Source organism: Leptosomus discolor, chromosome 3 (genome assembly GCF_034619465.1).
Source record: "Leptosomus discolor isolate bLepDis1 chromosome 3, bLepDis1.hap2, whole genome shotgun sequence".
NCBI lineage: Eukaryota > Metazoa > Chordata > Aves > Leptosomiformes > Leptosomidae > Leptosomus > Leptosomus discolor.
Genome location: NC_141393.1, coordinates 7,155,004 through 7,175,361, shown reverse-complemented (window position 1 = coordinate 7,175,361; position 20,358 = coordinate 7,155,004). Strand labels below are relative to the sequence as shown.

At 47.1% G+C, this 20,358-nt stretch overlaps 2 protein-coding genes across 4 annotated transcripts in view; one reads left to right on the top strand and one right to left on the bottom strand.

Moving 5' to 3' along the window:
• The first annotated feature begins 269 nt into the window (after positions 1-269).
• TRMT5 (tRNA methyltransferase 5) lies at positions 270-6,602 on the top strand. Of its 2 annotated transcripts, none has more exons than XM_086462754.1 (5): positions 270-295; positions 1,962-2,611; positions 3,024-3,148; positions 4,658-5,312; positions 6,264-6,602. In XM_086462754.1, exons 1-5 carry the CDS (start codon positions 291-293, stop codon positions 6,326-6,328), a joined length of 1,500 nt encoding a protein of 499 aa, XP_086318880.1. In that variant the 5' UTR covers positions 270-290; the 3' UTR covers positions 6,329-6,602. The 2 variants fall into 2 exon arrangements, with proteins under 2 accessions (XP_086318880.1, XP_086318879.1); XM_086462753.1 differs by lacking the exon at positions 270-295 and adding an exon at positions 1,559-1,602.
• A 2,388-nt stretch (positions 6,603-8,990) lies between these two features.
• The window catches only part of MNAT1 (MNAT1 component of CDK activating kinase), a 127,645-nt gene continuing 116,277 nt past the window's right edge, over positions 8,991-20,358 (bottom strand). For both annotated transcript variants that reach the window (XM_086462431.1, XM_086462432.1), the window contains one exon: positions 8,991-10,200. In XM_086462431.1, the coding sequence (XP_086318557.1) occupies positions 10,080-10,200 (121 nt within the window). In that variant the 3' untranslated portion in view covers positions 8,991-10,079. The remainder of the gene's footprint in view (positions 10,201-20,358) is intronic.

Below are 20,358 nucleotides of genomic sequence, written 5' to 3'. Positions count from 1 at the left end.
GCTGCTCACGGGCGGACAGGTACCAGCCCCGCTCGGCCAGGAGCCGCCCGGCCCCCCGCGGCGCCGCCGCCGCCGCCATGGCACCCCGCGCCCCTCCGCCTCGCCTCTGAGGGGAGCGCCGCCAGGGGGCGGGGCGGGGGTGGGCGGAGCCGCAACGGAGGGGGAGGGGGCGTGGCCGCAGCTACAGCCCCGCCCTCCCTCTCGGCGCGGCCACAGGGAGCGGTGCGGCTGCGCGGCGTCACGGCGGCGATGACGTGCTAAGGCGCCGGGCGCGCGCGGCGGGGCTCGGCATGAGGTGAGGGCGGGGGGAGCGGGCGGCCCCGGCTGCGGCCTCCGTGCGGGGGGTCCCCGCGGCGGCCCCGGCCCCGCCGCCCCCGCCGGGCCGCCTCGTCTCGTCTCGTCTCGTCTCCCCTCCCCTCACCTCCACCCCGCGGCGGGCGGCCCAGGCCGCGGTAGGGCCTGAGGCGGCGGCTGCCAGCGGTGCTTCCCGCCCCGCCCTGGCGAGGGTCCCTTCCCCGGGTGAGGCTTGGCCGGCGCCTCTCCGGGGGTGTCTCTGCGCGGTGCCCGGTGCTGCTGGTGGAGCTGGGGCCGGGCGGAGCGGGTAGGAGCCCTCCAGCTGCTCCTGCCCCCCGATTTACCTCACGTTACTCTGGGGGAGGAATGAGGCAAACGGGGATCTCGGTTACTGGGGAAAGGCGGGTCTTTCCACGGGCGGTGTTGGGAGGGCGTTCGTCCTCTTGCGACCCAGCGTGGGGGCTTTTATCTTGCGGCTTTACCTAACACCGAGGAGCCTAGGAGAAACAGGCCGGCAGTTTCCAGCTAGGGAGGAGGGGAAGGCGTAAGGAAAACACTGGGATGCTCTGGCCTCTGGACGAAGGATTTCTTCTCTGTAGCAGGCGTGAAGAACGTAATGTTTATTTTCGAGTCGGCAGGGAGAGGAGGTGTGCTTTGCCAAATACGTGGCTTAGGGAAATGAGCTGGCTTGGAGATGTCGGGAGTCCCAGCAAGGAGCTGGGATTGCTGGGGGAGGGAGGATGGGAGCGGGGCCAGCTTTGCTAAGGGTCGGGCACGGCTCCTTTTTTGAAGAGACGGCATGGCTTGTTACCCAAAAGGAGGGCAGTAGCCTTGTACTTCGGGGTGTAGGTACCTGAGGCAGGCAAGAGAACCGGTTTCCTTTCAGAGCTAGTTTACATGTCTCCTGTCCCACCCCCAAGCTTCAACTTCCCAAGAAGTCAGGAGCAATGACCAAAATCGTTGGTTCCTGACTAGGAGCAGCTGATGCAGAATCAGCAGAATTGGGCCCCTTTGGGCTGGCTCTAGTGGAGGAAACCACTTAAAGAAGCATAAAGCTACTTTTCAAGTCCCCATCCTATGAATGAACTGTGGACAGGGTTTCAGTCGCTTGAACAGCCATTACTAATGCTTCCCTGTACCTTTAGGGGAATTCTGCATTTAATTCATGGTCTTTCTGGCATGCAGCTCGTGGAGCAAAGACACCATGGAGTGTGTGACCCCTTACCACTGGGGTATAGGAGGCAGAAATCACTCAAGCGTGATTATGACCACTATTGCTAGTAACTGTTTTCTAGCAACCACTGCTTGGTAATGAATTTTATCAGAGACAGAAGGGATCCAACAGTAGGATTGAGACAGTAGAAATTTTTCCATTTGGCTTACTGGGATTAATATCACGTTTATTGGAACAGAGAGGGGTCATTGTTTTTTGGCAGGAGGGGATTATCTCGCTGCTTGAAGCTAGTTAATGTTGAAGTCTAAAAATACATTTGCAAAAGGACAGAAATTTGTAGTATATAATTTGTAATAAAGAGCTTTACTAAACTATCGTGGATAGTTTGGTACAGGTAGAAATTCTAGTTTGAGAACAGCAAATCTATGTGATTTGCTGCCTTTTTAATGGAATGGTTACATAATGTCTATAAAATGAATAATTTCTCTTCTAGGACTTTATGGAGATTTGGATACTCTGCCAGACTACTGAAAACTAATCATTTTAGGACAGCTGCATCAAATAGATCATTTCCAGCAGTTTGGATGCTATTGGCGCAATATTCTGGCAGAATACCTGGGCTCTTTGCAGCAGTAAAAAAAAATACTTTTTTTACAATGCCTGAAACTGTGGAGGATAAAGCTAATCTAGAACTGTATTCGCCGCATCCTGAAGTGCGTGGGATGACACTGCTCAACAGAGAAGCTTTTAAAAGGACAGTTGTTGTTCCAGTTCTTAAAGTCAAGAAAGAAATTGTAAATACTTTGCTAAAGTCCCTAAAACACACGGTACTACAGCGTCCTGGGCTAAAGCGAGTGGTTGAGGATCCAGAAGATGAGGACAGGAGACTTGTAATTCTGGATCCTCATAAAATACCGGAATTCTTATTGGGAGAATCGGAGCAAGAGGTATTAAAACAGCTTAATGTCTGTCCTGAGGTGTCCAAGTATAACTTGGAGCTGACTTACGAGAATTTCAAGTCGGAGGAGATCCTACGAGCAGTCCTTCCTGAAGGCCAAGACGTCACCTCTGGATTTAGCCGTGTTGGTCACATAGCTCATTTGAATCTTAGAGATCATCAGCTGCCGTACAGACATTTGATTGGTAGGTAAAACAACTCGAAAGAGCAATTAGCATATTTTGTGTAGTGTTAAAAAGATGTTTTAACAGTTATCCTCCCGATAAATTATTACTTGTACAAAGAAAACTTTTGAGTGCTTTTCACCGCTTTATATTTTGACTTTAAATAGCCTTGTGCCGGTGCTGTGGCTGTGCACAGAAGGCACGGGTCTCTCCTCTTACAGCAGTTGTGGTCTCATTTCACTGAGCATTGGGTCAGGTGAAGTATGTGCCTTAGAAACACGTCACGTCTGCAACCCTGAATCGCTAGAGGAAGGTTGTTCTAATACACGCTTGCTTTTGTTAATTTAACTCCCAACAGCAGTGTTTGTATCTCTGGTAGAACATTAAGAGGTTGTAGTCCCTTAACTGGAATTTCTTTTGCCCTCTCTTTCAGGCCAGGTTATAATTGACAAGAATCCAGGAATCACCTGTGTAGTGAACAAAACCAGTATTATTGACAGCACATACAGAAATTTTCAAATGGAAGTGCTCGCTGGAGAGAGCAACCTGGTAACCAAGGTACAGGGGTTTTTTCCTGTTATTTTATATTTCATATGCTAAAGCCCAGAGGCATCTGCTGGAAAGATGTGATGAAGAGATGCTATTAAGTGTGTTCCTTTGCACGGTGCCCTTCCTGACACAGTGCAAGAGTTGGCAGTTACTTCTACGTTCGTTTGTCCTGGTCTGCCAAGAGCAAGCTCACAACAGTTGGGATCGTGAACAGAGGTACTCTTTCAGGTTCACAGACAAGATTTTAATGAGATGTAAAAGCAGCTGAAGTAAAGGTTTCTTGCAGAGATACTAATTACAAACTTGTAGTGGAAGGTGTTTCATAGATCAAATCCACTAAATATTTTGGCTTTAGAGTAAGAAAATGCTGCTTCTTAATTTCCCCAAGCCTTGTACAGTGGTTTGTATGGAACATAGAACTGTGTTTTTAAATCTCACTTAGGCAAGATTTCGCCTATACCTTTTTCCTTTTCTGTTAGCAGCAAGACAAACCTCCTTTCTCCTCCGTTTTGACATTTTTTTCAGGTGTAAAGCACTATGTAACTGCCAGGTATTCTTCACGTAAGGTTTCTTGTCTTTAGCTGGAAACTTGGCCCCTGGTTCAAAATATTTTTCCTAACTGTTGGCAGTTTTATACTTTTAGAAGAGAAAACATTAGATTACCAAATAAAAAAGTTGACTAGCTTGGTAAAACATCCTGTACGTGCCCAGAGAAGGCGTTTGAACCGTCAAGGCAGAAGCCATCATCCAATACCGCGCAGACGGTATGAGCTCACCGAGCACCCACCTAGCGCACCCCCGGGCCGCACACCGAGGAGAGCAGGCACGCTTCCGTGTGGTTCTTGCTGCAAAGCAAACGATGCGGTGGTTTGGGTCCGAAGCTTGGAGTCACACAACTCAAGCGTGGTGGTGCAAGTGAGTAGTATCTTGCAGCCCACTCTGTCTGAATAAATACTGTTTCTTAAGATCGTGGTCATCCCAAAGTTGGGGTTTGGATCAGTTTCCAGACTCTGTCACCTTGAGAGATAAAACACAGTGTTTTTTCAAACTGCAGAGTTGTCTCCCAGCGGCTTTCAGTTTGGCTGACTGTTGCCATTCTTGTGCTCTTATCATTCTCAGACGCTTATTTACTAGGAGGACTCTGCTAAGGAGGGCTTGAGGCATCTTCCCAAGGTCTGCTTTCAATAAAGGAGTTGTCAGCCAGCCACAAAGCTCTTGAAAAGCCTCAGATATTTTTTTTTTTAAGATCATTTTAAGTTGCTGCTTTATTTCCACCTGGTGATTGAGACATGCATAAGCCAGCCATCTGGATTGACAGTTGGAACATTCCTTAGGGCTATTTCTGATGAGTAGATCTGTTTATACAAGATTCGTGTGTACTACTAATGGGACAAATGTCAATGTACACATTAGCTTTTGATAAAGCACCTTGGGTTTTAGCTGTCTTAATTACTGATAATGCTTAAGCATGCCTGGAATTTGGACACAAAGGTTTAAGCAAATGTTTTGGACTTTCAGGTCAAAGAAAATAATATTGCATATGAATTGGACTTTTCTAAAGTCTACTGGAACCCACGTCTTTCCACAGAACACGGCCGGATCGTTGAGCTTTTAAAGCCCGGTGATGTCCTTTTCGATGTCTTTGCTGGGATCGGACCTTTCGCTATCCCAGCAGCAAAGAAAAAGTGCCGCGTCTTTGCGAACGATCTCAATCCCGAATCCTACCACTGGCTCCTGCACAACTGCAAACTGAACAAAGTGGACAACAAAATAAAAGCGTTCAACATGGATGGCAGGGACTTCCTCCTGGGGCCAGTGAGAGATGAACTGAGTAAAGAGCTCCAGCTTCTGAAGGAAGAACAGAAAACCTCTTTTCATATAGTCATGAATTTGCCAGCTTTGGCTGTTGACTTTCTAGATGTTTTCAGGCACCTCTTGGCCGCAGAGCCATGCAGCACTGCTGGCCTTCCCACAGTGCACTGCTATGGCTTCTCCAAACATGATGATCCTGCCAAAGACATTCGAGAACGAGCTGAAGCTTCGCTGGGAACCTCCTTGGACGGACGCTGTTCTACGTACCTGGTTAGAAACGTTGCCCCGAACAAGGAGATGCTGTGCATTAGTTTCCAGATTCCAGCGGACGTGCTGTACAAGCGGCCCTGCCCTGAGGAGGGTAAGGAACAGGCCTCCTGTGTGGCACTTGCATCGCAGGCTGGTCCCACCCCGTCAGCCCTGGGGGCCGCTCCGGCCGCGTGGCAGCGGTGCTGTGCTCCGGTGCGAGCGTGGAGGCAGCCGGCAGGACCGAGCGCCTGCACGTGGGCAGCAGCTGCAGGGGCTCGTGCGCTCGGGAGCAGCGCTCCGCTCCTCTGATCCCAGCGTGAGCCTCCGCAGAAAAAAATGGTGGACTGGATAGGATCATCCCACAGGCCATAAACCAGCCCCTTAAGCCTGAGATTGCGTACTGGGGGAGGATGGGGTGTCTAACGCCAAGCACGCGTTTCTGTGAGCTCCATCCTTAAGAACTGGAGCTTCATTTTCACCCAGGGTAGAATGGTGTACTGCCAAGTGACTGGTCCCAGTTCTGCCCTTCTCCCTTAGGCTTGCACGGGGACTCAGTTTAGGTCTGGAGTCACTACATCAGTAGAATCATGTTCTGTACAATTTAACTGAGAAACAGATATCCTTACAGTTCTTTAATGTTGATTTTTAAATTTTTTTTCTATAATTGGTCATTTGTTTCTTGAAATACTTGTAGCAACTAGTTGGTTTCGGTGATCTGGGCTCTGCAGTGCATGACAGCGGGGAGAGGGGGGAGGCTTTCAGTCTGCAGTTACACGAACTGGAGGAAAGGAGGTTTTGATGGAAGCTTTAATGCCATGAAACTTATTTTTATGCTGTAGTTGGGTAGCACAAAATCTAGCTCAATAGAGGTTTTTTGAAAGCCCTTTTTGGCATTTAGTAAAGACCCCCCATTATTGCTGTAACAGTTTTCATTTGTGACTGTTAATCCTGATTTTAACTCCCGCCTCTTCCTGTCAAATCCCTTAAGTGTTACATGGCTTGCGGTTTAGTTTGGTGTGTTTACTGTACATTAAATAACTTACTTTTTCTAACCTTCTTCCAGGAAAGCCAGCCTCTAAACGTCTGTGTACCGGCAAAGATTTTTCTGAAGAAAAGTTCCTGAGTTGAAGACTAGTGTTGTGGCGACTACCTTAGTAGTTTGCATAAGGTACACTTGGGTTACCTCAGGTTTACCCCTTGAATTAACTGAAGTGTACCTGTGTTACCCATCTCAGGTCCTGAGATGCATGATGCATGTTGCAGCTTCCCTTCGTGAGCCTTGCTTCCTGCATTCACCTGTTTGGGGTTTTTTTAAATTGTGGGGTAAATAAGCAGATTGGAATTGTTATTATTACAAAAAAAAATAAAACTTTGCTTTTTTGTAATAAATGTGTTTTGGTACTCTTCTGCTCTCTGTTGTTTCACGCCCCATGACAATTCAGTGACGCAGGCTGGGATAAGATGGCTTGTATAACCCTTGTGTTGGATTTCCCTCTGACAAATGGTTCAGGTGTTTGAGAATATTGGATTACTGTTAGCAGAGGCACAAACAACTCTCGTGTAAGCAAGGTAACCTTTCAAAACTCAAGACACAAAAAGGCCCAAATAGCTGTATATATTCTTCCTAGGCTTCTGAGTAATAAATGCTTTTTAACACTGAGAGTTAGTTAGGGATTAGTTGACTCCTAACTTGGGGTTTGCCCACTGTTAAAGCAGGAAAGACTGTAATGCCATTTGCAGATTAAGTACCCGCTTGTGTTGAAGTGCTAGACTGAAAACCAGTCCCTGCTGAACAGTCCTCTCCTCTTGAAACCGTGTCCTTCCGGGGCTTTTGTGCTGCTGCTGTCTGCCAGCTCTCCCCCACCTCCCCAGCTGCTCCTCTGCTGCCGGCCCCGGATGAGCGCTCTGACTGGCTGCCTGTGTTTTGCAGGGATTCAGAAAGCCTCTGCCTTTGACTTCCTTTTCTTACCCATCCAAACTATTGTTGGGCAACGTCAACCACAAATTGTTGGTTTGGACAGAGGACTCGGATCACCCTCTCGGTTTCAGCTGTTTTCCTTCAGTCCAAGCTCAGCGCTCACGCCTAGCAACTCGGTTCCCAGATGTCCGTCGCCCGCCCTGGCGCTGCTGCTGTGGCCTGTGACCTGATGTCTTGCTTCTCCCCCCAAGCAGCCGCTAAGGCCCGCGGGTTTGTTTTGCTCGTGGCTCTATGGTACAGCCCTTCCTTCGGCTACCCAGCCAGTGCTTTTGAGCAAGCCTTCACAGCGTGGTTGCTGCTGGATTGCACTTATCAAACCGGGGGAAAAAAAATCATCGTGACTCACTCGTACTATCTTGAAAGCTGCTGTACAGATTCCTCCCCTGGCCTCCACTCCAGCCCCAGCATTCCTCCGCTGGCCTTTAAAATGGTATCGCAGCAGCTTTAACCTCTTTGTCCTCGCTGTCACTGACAGGCACATCGTATCCTCTCCCTGCTGGTCACTGCTCCCCCAAGAGCAAGCGCTGGACTCTGGCCTCCAGCCTGAGCTGCTGTCTGTCACGTTTTCCAACACCCCTGCACGCTCTCCTCCCGCCGCCCCGTGGGTTTCCCATAAACATCTGAAAGCTGCCCTTGTTCTTCAGAGCCCTCCAGAAACGGCGCTGTAGCGATAAGGCCCTCAGCCATTCTGCAGTGATGCAGTCACCCCACGACCTACGCTAACGTGCCTGCCTGTACTGCTGGAGACTGCAGGTCCCTTGGTGTGCGCGTTGCCTCACCGCCCAAATTTAGGGCTTCTTGGCACCGCTGCACTCGCAGCACCCTGGCTTTGATCACCGTGTTTGCGTTAAGCAAGTCAACTACGTAACTCTTGAGTTTCAGCATGTGACTGAAGTATCCCAGCGCAAGGAAGGATTTTAGTTCTTAAAAGTTTTGTTCACTTAAGGATTAAATGCCACTGTTATTTAAGCAGCACAGCTTTAGATGCAAGCCAAGGGATTATATGTAGCTACACTTATAACCAGGGTTTTTTTCCGTATTTCTGTGCAGTTGCCACTTCTGGATATAACCCTTCCACCTGAAACAGCAAACAATAGCCAACGTACACGCAAGCTGCACGAGTATTTCAATGATACATACTAATACGCAGTTCTGCGTTCGTTGGGGCAACGACCCGAGGCTTTACACACTGAATATAAAGCAGATCATCGGTGCGGTGTATCTTTACCAGTCTGGGTGAGCCCGGAGGAGTGCAGACTCCTGCTGGTTGCTGCTACTCCCTCCCAGGGTCCCGAGCTGAATCCCAGGAGTACTGCTCTGTCTTACGTTTGGGAAGAGGAGACGGGCTGTCAGGTCTCTCCGACAGAGGGAACGAACTCCCGCAGCTTCTGGCTGCTAGGAAAGGACCAGCTAGGCCCAGCGGCAGTGGCAGCCATCTCCCATGAAAGAGGGAATGGGTAAATAAAGAGCATGGCAACTTCTAGGCCTCACAGCCGAGAGAAAGGAGGAAGGCCCCCAGGTGGCACGCAGCACTCGCCTCAGGGCTAGACTACAACCCAAGTGTACGAGCGGTCTCACGTGCGCCGAGGCCTACACCACCAGCCGCAGGGCTTCTGTCTAAGGCCAGGCCACCTGCCCCTGGCAGGGGGCAGAACTCCGCAGGCCATGATCTTTTCTACACCTCTGCCTCGTGTGTACTGTTACCTGTCGTCAACTATTCTGGGCACAAACAATACGGTTTCAGAGAAAGGGCAATGGAAATTTTGATGCCTCCCTCCACTTTCCTTAGTAAAGGAAGCACCGAGCCTGGAATAGAGCTTATTCTTCTCTTTATTACAACACAGAAAAAATACATTCATTCGGTACGCTCCTCAGAGCAGTAATGGATGACCCACAAAATGTAGTCCAGGCCTTCCTCTAGAGGCACTTGCTGTCCTGAGCAGTTCCCAGTCTCCTCCAGTTTATACACACCCATGGCAAAGACCAATCCCGCCGCAGGAAGACCACCTCTGCTGCAATTAGTCTATGCTCCACTACAAGGAGAGGGGAAGAAATACGTAAAAGCAGCAGATCAAGTGGCAAGGGTCATCCCAAAAGCCAGACAAAGGGACATTCCTGCCCAAAGAAGCTCACACAATGGAAAAGTTGCAAACGGAGCTGAACAGGAAAAAAGTAAACCCAATTTTGACTAATTTAATGACCTAGCCTTGTATGAAGGCTTCTTAGATTGCTTCTAGAGGAACTCAGTTGGAAGACTTTCAGCTAAAGATTTGAGATTTGTTTTCCAGACAAAGGTAAGAACAAAGTGACATCAGGAAGGATCCTGCATAACCGTTGTGTCAGCATAGTTCCAGGGTTTCTCATCTCATCCAACTGGCAGAAGGAAAAACCTACTTGTCTGAACTGGGGAAACTAGTTTTATGGGAAGAAAATGTAGGCTTGAATATTGACACTAAATGTTATAATCAAAATGGCATTTAAATGCTTGTGCAAATAAAACCCTGCAATAAGAGTAAAACCACAGACTTTAATAAAAAAGTCTGGCTTTATTTAAAAAAAATTTACAAGTGTATTTCTTTAGACCTCAAACATACACAGCTGAGTTATTCACATCTTCCATTAGATGTGGCTTATTGCTTCAGCCTCCCTCAGCAAAGTGCCACATGACTAATGAGTTTCCCCCTCCACAAAAATGTATCTACCATTTTACAAAGCTCTCGTGCAGCCTCTTTTTTTTTTTTTTTTTTTTCCCTTTAATACTTAAACACAGCTGGTTTTACACAGGAAAGTGACTGCAGCTTAGCTGTTGTGCAGATGGCAGCAATTTCACCCAACCTTTGCTGGCGCGATTTGCTCCTCGCTCCGGTTCGTGTCCCCTGATCACAGGCTGATGCACACTGGCTAACTGGGGTACCAGAAAAGACCACTGAAAGCATCCTGTAAGGCTCGGTGACAAGCAAGAGAAGAAGTGTAGCCCCCAGCAAGATCCTGTGGAGAGGCGGCTCGTACGTGGTTGAGATACCTACAACAAAGACAAGCGTTATTTTAGAGCAGAAATAAACACATCGAACACCTGCATAGCTCGGTCGAGGCTGCTTTTTGGGAGGAAGCCAGGAGACACAACCTGCCTACCGCTAGCCACCTATCAACGTACCAGTGTAAAGCTTCCATTAGTCACAAACGACGACGATGCTGAGGCACCTCCAGACAAGCTGCCCAACCAGCGCCCTGAAGAACCTCGTCTCTTTGCCATAGGCTGCACAGGGAGAAGTACACTTGCTGGTCTGTATTTTCTGTGCTCGCTTTGGGGGGAGGGTTGCCTTTTCCCCACTTTGGGCATTCCTTCCAAGATGATGATGACGATGACAACACAAGCTTTCCCGCGCTCCCACAGGAGTCGGAGGGTTTCGGCTGTGGGCACTCCCAAGAGCCAACTGTGCCAGTTGCTCTGGTGACAACACGGCTGAACTTTCTGCTCTTGGGCCTATCTGTCTCTGGAGTAAGTCCACCGACACCAGTGAATGAGAGCCGTAGGAGGCTGTCATCAACATTTTGGCTACAGAAGCCTCTCAACTTCACCATTAATTCAGCATCATCACCCGTTTGCAGAGCCATCTAATTTTACACCAAACCGGCCAGACCGATGAGTTGACGTTGAAAGACGCCACCTACGCTGGCACTGCTGCAGGCTCTTGGCTCCCCTCAGCTCCCTCTGAGGGCCCCAACCTGGCCGTGCACACCGAGAGCTCCCACTAAAGGTGTCTGCTCAGGGGGGCTTGAATGATTTCACTCCATGCTGTAACCCTATAGTTCTTGCATCCCACATAAGACTGACACAAGAACAGTTTCCCAGCTAGTTTTACACCAAAACCCCATCAAATACAAAGACACAGGCTGTAGCCTAGCACGATCAACACGATGACTGTCTCAAATTCTGAACGCCAGATAAAATACCATAAATGAGAACTGCTTTTCACAGTGGCCATGTAAGCCACTGACCTTCAGCTAGCTCTTTTGATTCATCACTTGGTACATGTTGCTCCTGGGAAGGTTGAGTCATTCCACCTCTGGCTTGGCAATTCAAGCATAAACTTGCAAAACGCATACAGCCTTTTATAATGTTATCCCGAGAAACCTAAAACAGCTGCACTTTTGGCATGAAAATACAGGACCACCAGTAAAATATCCAAAACAGTTGCATCTTTTAATTTATGACTGTACACTGTTTCCATAAAGAGTATATAAAACAGGTCAGATTTTATAGGTAAGACATAATAAACAGTCATACCCATTGATGCCATAAATGTGTAGAAAAAGAGGTTACTTAGAAATGATTAATTACAGTTTTAAAACTGTATTTCTTGCACCTAATAACCACAATGCACAGACATGAGCAATAGTGATTGCTGGTGAGATGTTGAAGCTGAGAGACTGAATTTGCCTCCTGTGGCCGAGCTGAGGTGAGCTTTGCTGCTTTGTACCGACTTGGGACGGAGTCTGGTCCTCACCACTGGACACTGGTTCCCATCAGCACAGGCACAGACATTAGGGCACAAACCCTTTTAATAGTGTTTAGCTCAAAGGGATGCTACAATCACTGCAGCAAAGCTGGTCCCTTCTCTTACTTTTCAAGGGAAGACTGTCTGCAGAGAGCTCCTCTTTGGTGGGAGAATGCATTTAACAGATTCCTATTTTTTTTAACATTCTTGTTACTTGTCCCTTAATATGTTGGAAGGAAAATCTCATCTTTCCCAAAGGCGTTTTACAACTACTGTGGGAAACAGAAGCTCCTTCCCCGAGCCAGGAATGATGGAGGGATACTGACAACAACAAACAGTTTCCTTCAAAACGCCAGTGTGAAACTACCTCCAACCTCCAAACCGGAGAGTCTTCTACAAATCAATTCCCATCTCAGATTTCAATTCTATCGTTTTTATATCATTGCACAAACTGCATTTTCTGCTCGTACATGCAGCAGTCCAGCGAAAACAGGGGATTACTTTACATTTCTGTATTAACAAAGGTTGGTTGTATGTTTTTCATTACTTATCTTTTGTTACTTACGTATCGCTAAAAGGAGAGATGCAGAGTCTACTGTTTCCCTTTTTTCAGTCATCTGAAACTGCGGCATTAGTTTCATAAGAGGGCCCGATTTACAGCTATTACAGCATTTATAGTTAATTGGTATGTGATCTCTGAAGCAATACAAAAACATCGCCAAAAAGGCTCAGATCAACTTCTACTATGGCAACCTGCGTTAATTCTCCCTACCCCTGTGAAACAAGCACGACACGCTGCTGGCTGTCAAGTGAGGTCTTTATTTTCTTGTTAAGTATCTAAACTCACTGCTCTTGACCCATTTAATTACTGTGGTACACCAGGCAATTGCAAAGAATCTGCCACGCTGAAGCCACACAATGAGAAGCGAATGTTTCGCTGGCTTTTCCACACCAATCCCCATCTGTGCTGCCTGAATCTGGCCGTGCCCTTCGCAGGAGAATCTCTCTGAACTGGATTCCTGGGGTTTCTGGCAGAGGTCAGCACATCTTTTCATGTACACCTTTACAACAGCAGCAGGAAGAAGCGCTTGCCAAGTTTTATTTCCAAAAAGTCAAGCTCCGTTAGGTCTCGGGACCTGGAGGTAATTGCTCTCACTAGTTAGCAAATTCCAGCACACTAGGTCTGTTTTTCATAGGTTTATTTTAAGTACCTGTAAATCTTATAAGCAGAAACCAGGAAAAAGAGGTTTGCTTTTTCTGGTGCACAGTTTTTTAATGTAACTTGTTTTTACTGAGGGCAGACTAAACTCTGAAGTTAAAAAAAGCCTGCACTATTATTTTTGAGCAGGGCTAAAGGGCTGTGTGTTCTCTGCCCCACGGTTTCACACTTCCCATTCACCGTAATGCCTACGCTCCATTTCAGGCTCTGCCCAGACAAGCCCCCTTTCCTTAGCTGCAGCCAGTGGATGTTGATCTTCCCCATTAACCTTTCACGTCACTTAAAACACATCGTATTTTGTTCTTCATGAGCCTTCAGGGGGCTCATTCCTGACCTTTAGTTTCTCATCACCATGCAGAGGGAGGGAAAAAAAAAAAAGCCTCCTGTTTTCAAGGAAAGAGGTGTAATTCACACTTGGTGCAGAGGCTCAGAATCAAGCTGGCCATTCCTGGGGGTGGGTTTCCTTCATGTTTTCTCTTGTCCGAAGGCCACGTCACCATCACTTCATCAGGAACGACTGGAACTGCCGGAGAACGACGCAGCGGTGCTCAGCATGGCAGCGGGCGCGATCCCCCGGTGCCTTTCCAGCCGCTGCCCAGGCAGCCTCAGCACCACTTGGCGCTGCTGTTTCTGCGAGCCAGAGGACCCAGCGCCACCTCGTCAGATGGTAACACCTGAGACCGCTGGCAAATGTCCCCTCACTGCTCGACAGGGGGGGTCTCATTTCAGAGAAATTCAGGAACGACTTCAAAACCAACCAGAGGATGGAGAAACAGCACAATCAAACAAGCAAACCACGCTATAAAAAAACGCCAAACAACCAAAACATCTAACCAACGAGCCAGAAACCCCCCCCAGTACTTCCCACTCAACTGAAAGTACCAGTGCTTGGGATTATTTCACACAGTCTTACCCCATCTACCCAAGATAAACACACTCCCACTGGTGTTTCTGCAGATGCATCACTGGAGGCACACGTGGAGTACTGTGTATTTGACACACAGATCTCACTTTTTTTGATCTACTAGGTATTTTATGGGGGTGAAGAAAAGAAAAATCATTCACAAGTTGTTTGACAGAAAAAAAGATAATGTAATTCTATTCCACAGAATAGATTTACTGCTCATCTGATTATCCACAGTATCCAAGACAGAAAGTAATGGGGCATATATTAGATCTGGGAAATTTTCCAGATTCATCATTTAAATAATAAATAGTGGTTGCATGAAAGCAAGTGAAATACTCCAGTCTGGAAAACTGGGTAAAGCATTAGTAACGCAGTAGCATACGCTGCATTCCTGAACCTTTCTGGAAACAGTATTTTCATTAGATTTACCAAGTCTCTAAGATGAGCTGTCGCTGCATTATTCCAAATATCCTTGCAGAGACGGGGTCTTATCAGATGAGAGAGGCACACGAGAAACCGCATTTTCTCTGGCCTGTTTTTCGCTGAGGAATGTGCAGCCTGGGTTACTCTATAGCCCCTGAGCAGGTAAAAAGAGCTCCTCCAAGCAACTGTGTTTTTGTTTGAACCGGTCCTGCCACACAGTCGGTCCATGCAGCCAAAGAAGAATTTGCTTATAAAACAAGCTGAGTTCATTGCTGTTCTTCATTAAATAGCCCTGGGAAATTCATTTGGGAATAGGTCTTTGCTAGGTGTTATTCAGATACAGTGTGGCTCTCCCCTTCTCAGAGACTGTAACATCTAAGTTAGGGCATAACCACAACGCACAGAAAGCTGGTAATCAAAGTAGTTGCCCAGAATAGCAATTCATCCCTCCACGGACTAGCTACAAGCCTGATCCCAGCTCCTCAAAAGTCAAAAAGCAATCTTTCGTCTATTTTAACAGACGCTCTTTGGGCACCATCATCATATTCAGATCTTAAACAAACAACCTGTTATTGGTGTCAGAAATACCAGCCAGCACAGTCTGTTCCAACACGCGGTACAACTTCAACACAACCACGAACTCAGCAAAGGCTCCTCACGAGCCCAGCTCAGTACCTCCTGCAGGCCTCGCACCATGCCCGAGCTCACGCTTCCAGCCCCGATGGCAGCAAGGCACCAACCATCAGCTGCTCTTGTCCTCCACCCTCCAGGGCAACAAGGACTAAATGGGAGAGATCTATTTAATATTTGAATAGGGGAAATTGTTCCCTGGAAAGGAATAGGTCCATGGCTGCCTCAAGGAACCAAGATGTCATTTGGTTGATAAATACAGCGTAACAGTTTTAAATTTGAATGTGACCAGGAAGTCAATAAAATGGACAACAAATGATCACGGTGTGGGGTTTGCTGCAAGCACCAGCAAATGGGCAGGCAGCTAAGCTACCCACTGCAATAGATGAGGGGCATTTGGTTGCTGGTTTGGCAGTGGTGGTTGTTTGGTCGTTCTTTTTATTTTAAAGCCTCTATGCGTACAATTGCAGCAATCGGTGTGAATGTCAAAAAACTGCTAAGCATGATGAGGTCTCATTATGACAGATCCCAAGGCAGACAGAAAAAGAATGTATTTTTAACCTGATTATGTCACTTGTTAGTCTTGCAGCACGACAAGACCCAACACAGCCCATAGTGCAGGGGTAAAAGGAAAAGTCAGTTGAAATACCACAATACAGTTTTGGCTACAGAAGAATCCTGCCGAAGACAACAAAAGAGCCTACCATAAACACCGCCCTTGAATCCCCTGCAATCCCACTTGCAGACAGCATTTCCACTGGTTCAGATTCAGCTTAGTAAGCCAGTCTATTTTATTAGGAATAATACCGTTTAGGTACGCTAGTTTTCTGAGGGCTTAGTGAGCAGAAATTGCTCACCAAGGTATCAGATAAGTGCCAGACCCCTGCACAAAGGAAGGAATACTACAGACATTGCCTTTTCTTTGCCACAAACTTGCTCAGCTCATTTCACATATCCATGCCCCAAGAGACTGCCGCAGAACTGTCACCTACTCGTCATGATTCACAGAGCTGCGCCCGGAGTTCTTCTCATTCAAACCAGTGCGTGATCGGGTGTAGAAGCTCACGGCGTGCTTGTAAAACCACCACCTATGCCTCCAGTGCAGGGGACACAGTGGTGATTCTCTCTAATTTATGGGCTGAAGCTACCAGAATTGACTGCTGAATGGATGGTTGGTATCACGAGCAAACCCTCTCGTTCCAACTCACTTTACCTTTGATGACGTTTCCAGGGACTTGCTTGAATTGCTAGGAAATAAACATATCTGTACTTGGGTGATGCTTGAGTATTTTCTCCTCCCTTTACTTCAGAGGGAAACTTCAAACAACTTTCCAATAAGGAAAAGTTCAAGTCTTTCTGGAAGGTCTCACGCAAAGAGTTGCGACCAATGGTTCCATATTCGAATGGAGACCAGTGACAAGCGGTGTTCCTCAGAGATCAGTACTGGGACCGGTGCTGTTTAACAGCTTTGTCAGCAACACAGAGAGTGGCATCGAGAGCACCCTCAGAAAGTTTGCTGACAACAAGTTGTGTGGTGAGGTCAGCACACTGGAGGGAAGGGATGCCATCCAGAGGGACCCTGAAAGGCTGGAGAAATGGGCCCAAACCAACTTCATGAAGTTTAACAAGGCCAAATGTAGGGTCCTGCACCTGGGTCGAGACAATCCCAAGCACAGATACAGGCTGGGCACTGAGCGGACCGAGAGCAGTCCTGGGGAGAAGGGCATGCTGGTGGATGATAGGATGAACATGAGCCAATACTGTGCGCTTGCCACCCAAAAAGCCAACCATATCCTGGGCTGCATCGAAGGAAGTGTGGCCAGCAGGTCAAGGGAGGTAATTCTGTCCCTTTACTCTGCCCTCGTGAGACCCCACCTGGAATACTGCATCCAGCTGTGGAGCTCCCAACATAAGAAAGACATGGAGCTGTTGGAGTGAGTCCAGAGGAGGGCTACCAAGATGGTCAGAGGGTTGGAACATCTTTTCTATGAGGACAGGCTGAGAGAGTTGGCCTTGTTCAGCCTGGAAAAGAGAAGTCTCTGGGAAGAACTTATAGTGACCCTCCAGTACCTGAAGGGGGCCTACAAGAAGGCTGGGGAGCAACTTTTTACAAGGGCGTGCAGTGACAGGACGAGGGGCAATGGTTGGAAGCTGGGAGAGGGTAGGTTTAGACTAGACATAAGGAAGAAGTTCTTCACCCTGATGGTGGTGAGACACTGGAACAGGTTGCCTAAGGAAGTTGTGCATGCTCCATCCTTGGAACCTGGTCTAGTGGGAGATGTCCCTACCATGGCAGGGGGGTTGGAACTAGGTGATCTTTGAGGTCCCTTCCAACCCAAACCATTCTGTGATTCATCTTGCAATAAATTCTTCAAAAACAGATGCCTACCAACTCTAATGTGTCTCTTTTACAACAAAGATTTAAGAAAAAGCTTCTTAGTTGGGAGTTTGAGTTCATGGCTCCTAGAGCTTTTACTTCTTAGTTTTAGGTCTTCTAAGCGCAGAACTCTGTTCTCCCAGAAATAACCTCTCTCAGTAGAAAAGCCAAGAAAACCCCAACCCACCAAATCAGAAAAAGAAATCTAGGACCTCTAGTGATTTTTTTTAGCTTCTTCCATCTGCTTTTTCTAAATAACAATTTGTTTCAAATACTGTCAGACTGTCTCTGGGCAGGAGTACAGGTCAACTGTGTGTGGTGACACAAAGTTCTTTAACATTAAAATAAAACAGGTCTGTCCCAGCACACCTCAGCTAAGATGGAACAGCACAGAGATCTGCTACCGGACAATGAAGGAGGGAGAAAAAAAAGCCTAGAACAGTAGTATTAGCCTCGAAACAGCTGTCTCTCATAAAACAACTTCTGACTCCACAGGTAGAAATCAGTGATAAGTTATTCCTCCCTTGTTTCCCCCATTTCCCTTTTATCAGAGAGCAAACATTTCAGATCCTGGCAGCCCAAAGCCACATGTGCCCTACTGCAACTGCAGCCTGGCACCATCTCAGTGCTTCCGCTCCAAAAGTGGCAGCTTCGCTCCTTACCAGTCAGCTACTGAAGTGACTGATAAAAGAATCTCCAGAGTGCTTAACATAAAAACTAAGGCACTTTTATTTGATGTTTCACATAAAGTGTTTCCTCTTTTGATGGTGAAACACATAGCAAACTGTAAGATATATCTAATTAACTATATCAGAAATTTTCTTAGAAATTATCTGTAACATTGCGTACAGTTGTGAACCTCGCAGTAGAAAAGTCTTTAAACGCAAAGACAAAGAAGCCATCCTTGGTGGGGGGGAAGAGAATAGAATCAAATTTTCCTGTTCTACTTTCCCTGAAAACTTCCTCTTTTTGTGATGGAATCCAGACTCCAGAGACCGAACATTTCCACTGAAAAGCTCATGCATTGAGGGATGGAATCACAGAATCATAGAACAGTTCAGGTTGGAAGGGACCTTTAGACGTCATCCAGTCCAACCCCCCTGCAGTGAGCAGGGACATCTTTAGCTGGATCAGTTGCTCAGAGCCCCGTCCAACCTGACCTTGAATGCTTCCAGGGATGGGGCTTCTACCACCTCCCTGGGCAGCCTGTGCCAGTGTTTCACCACTCTCACTGTAAAAAATTTCTTCCTTATCTAGTCTAAATCTACCTTCCTTTAGATTAAAACCATTACCCCTTGTCCTATCACAGCAGGCCCTGCTAAAAAGTCTCTCCCCATCTTTCTTATAGTCCCCCTTTAAGTACTGGAAGCCTGCAAGAAGGTCTCCCTGGAGCCCTCTCTTCTCCAGGCTGAACAACTCCAACTCTCTCAGCCTGTCCTCATAGGGGAGGTGCTCCAGCCCCCTGAGCATCTTCGTGGCCCTCCTACGGACCTGCTTGAGCAGATCCATGTCTGTCTTGTGCTGAGGACTCCAGTGCTGGACATGGCACCGCAGGTGGGGTCTCACCAGAATAGAGTTAAGAGAGGGAGAATCAGCTCCCTTCCACGCTTCTTTTGATGCAGCCCAGGATACAGTTGGCTTTCTGGGCTGCGAGTGCACATTGCCAGCTCATGTCCAGCTTTTCATCCACCAGTACCCCCAAGTCCTTATTGTCAGGGCTGCTCTTGATCCACTCATCCCCCAGCCTGTATTTGTGCTTGGGATTGCCCTGACCCATGTGCAGGACCTTGCAGTTGGTCTTGTTGAACCTCATGAGGTTCACATGGGCCCACTTCTTGAGCTTGGCCAGGTCCCTCTGGATGGCATCCTGTCCTTCAGGTGTGTCGACTGCATCACTCAGCTTGGTGTCATCCGCAAATTTACCGAGGGTGTACTCGATCTCACTGTCTATGCCATTCTTGAAGATATTAAACATCACTGGAGAAGGGAAATTTTCTTGTGACAGCTATCTCAAAATACATTTTCAGTGCTCCTAAGTGTCACCAAAAAAACCCACCAATTCTTCTATTGGCAAGAAAAGTTTAAAGCATTAAGTTTTAGAGAGCATCTGGTTCTCCAGCATCTTCCTAGCACTGCAATTCTACTGCTGCTCCAGTTTTTAAATAGATGAGATCAGAATCAGGTACCCACATTTAATTAACCCATAGATAAACATTTGTCTTTGGAGTAACTGAGAAGCCAATGCTATTGCCTAAAGGCAAGATGAAAAAGCATGGAGAAATGAAGATCAAAGAATAAGGAAAAATGCCTTCTGCCCCACAGAAACTGATATACTTTTAAAAGAAGTTGCTGTTTTAAAGAGTAAAGACAGGAAACTAATGAAGAAGGCTTTATAGAATAAAGGAAGCTTTGTATTACTCTGACCTAATATGCATTTTCTACACTTTCTATGCCACAGGCTGAGTGACAGCCCTGGGATACCACTTTGCAGGCTGTGCATACAGGTTTCTGCAGGTACTGCCGTAACAACAATCTTTAGACAACTCCAGTCCCACTGCAGGGTCCTACCCAACAAGGCATTGGCAATTATTTAATTCTGGAGAAAGGCCGTAGACTCAAAGTACTGTGGACTATAGACTTAAAGACCACTGAAACAGGACATAAACCCCTTAAATGGTGCAAGCCGACCTATACCCATCTTTGAAGGAACTGCAAATCCAATTACACCTGTAGACAATATGTTAAAAATGTTAACAAGTTGAATAAACCTCTTTTTTCACTGAGGAATTACGTGAACTAGATTTATATTCAACAAGAATCCCGGTGCATGCTTGATAAATACATTTTGCACCTCATGTGAGCCCAGAATTCACAATGGGTGTCTGCATATTTACTTTGATTATAATCAGATGCTACATTTAATCATATTTTCTTATTATTTGACCTGGCAGCATCACTTCAGATGAGGTGTAACAGTTTCAGCCTTAGAAAAATGTAAATACCAGTGCAACAGAGCAGCCATTCCTGTCTGTGCAGTAGATTCCGTGACCTGAGCTAATGCAGGAGATCTTGAATGCACTTTCAAAAGTTAACACAATGACAGAGGTCATATTGTTTTGTTGGTT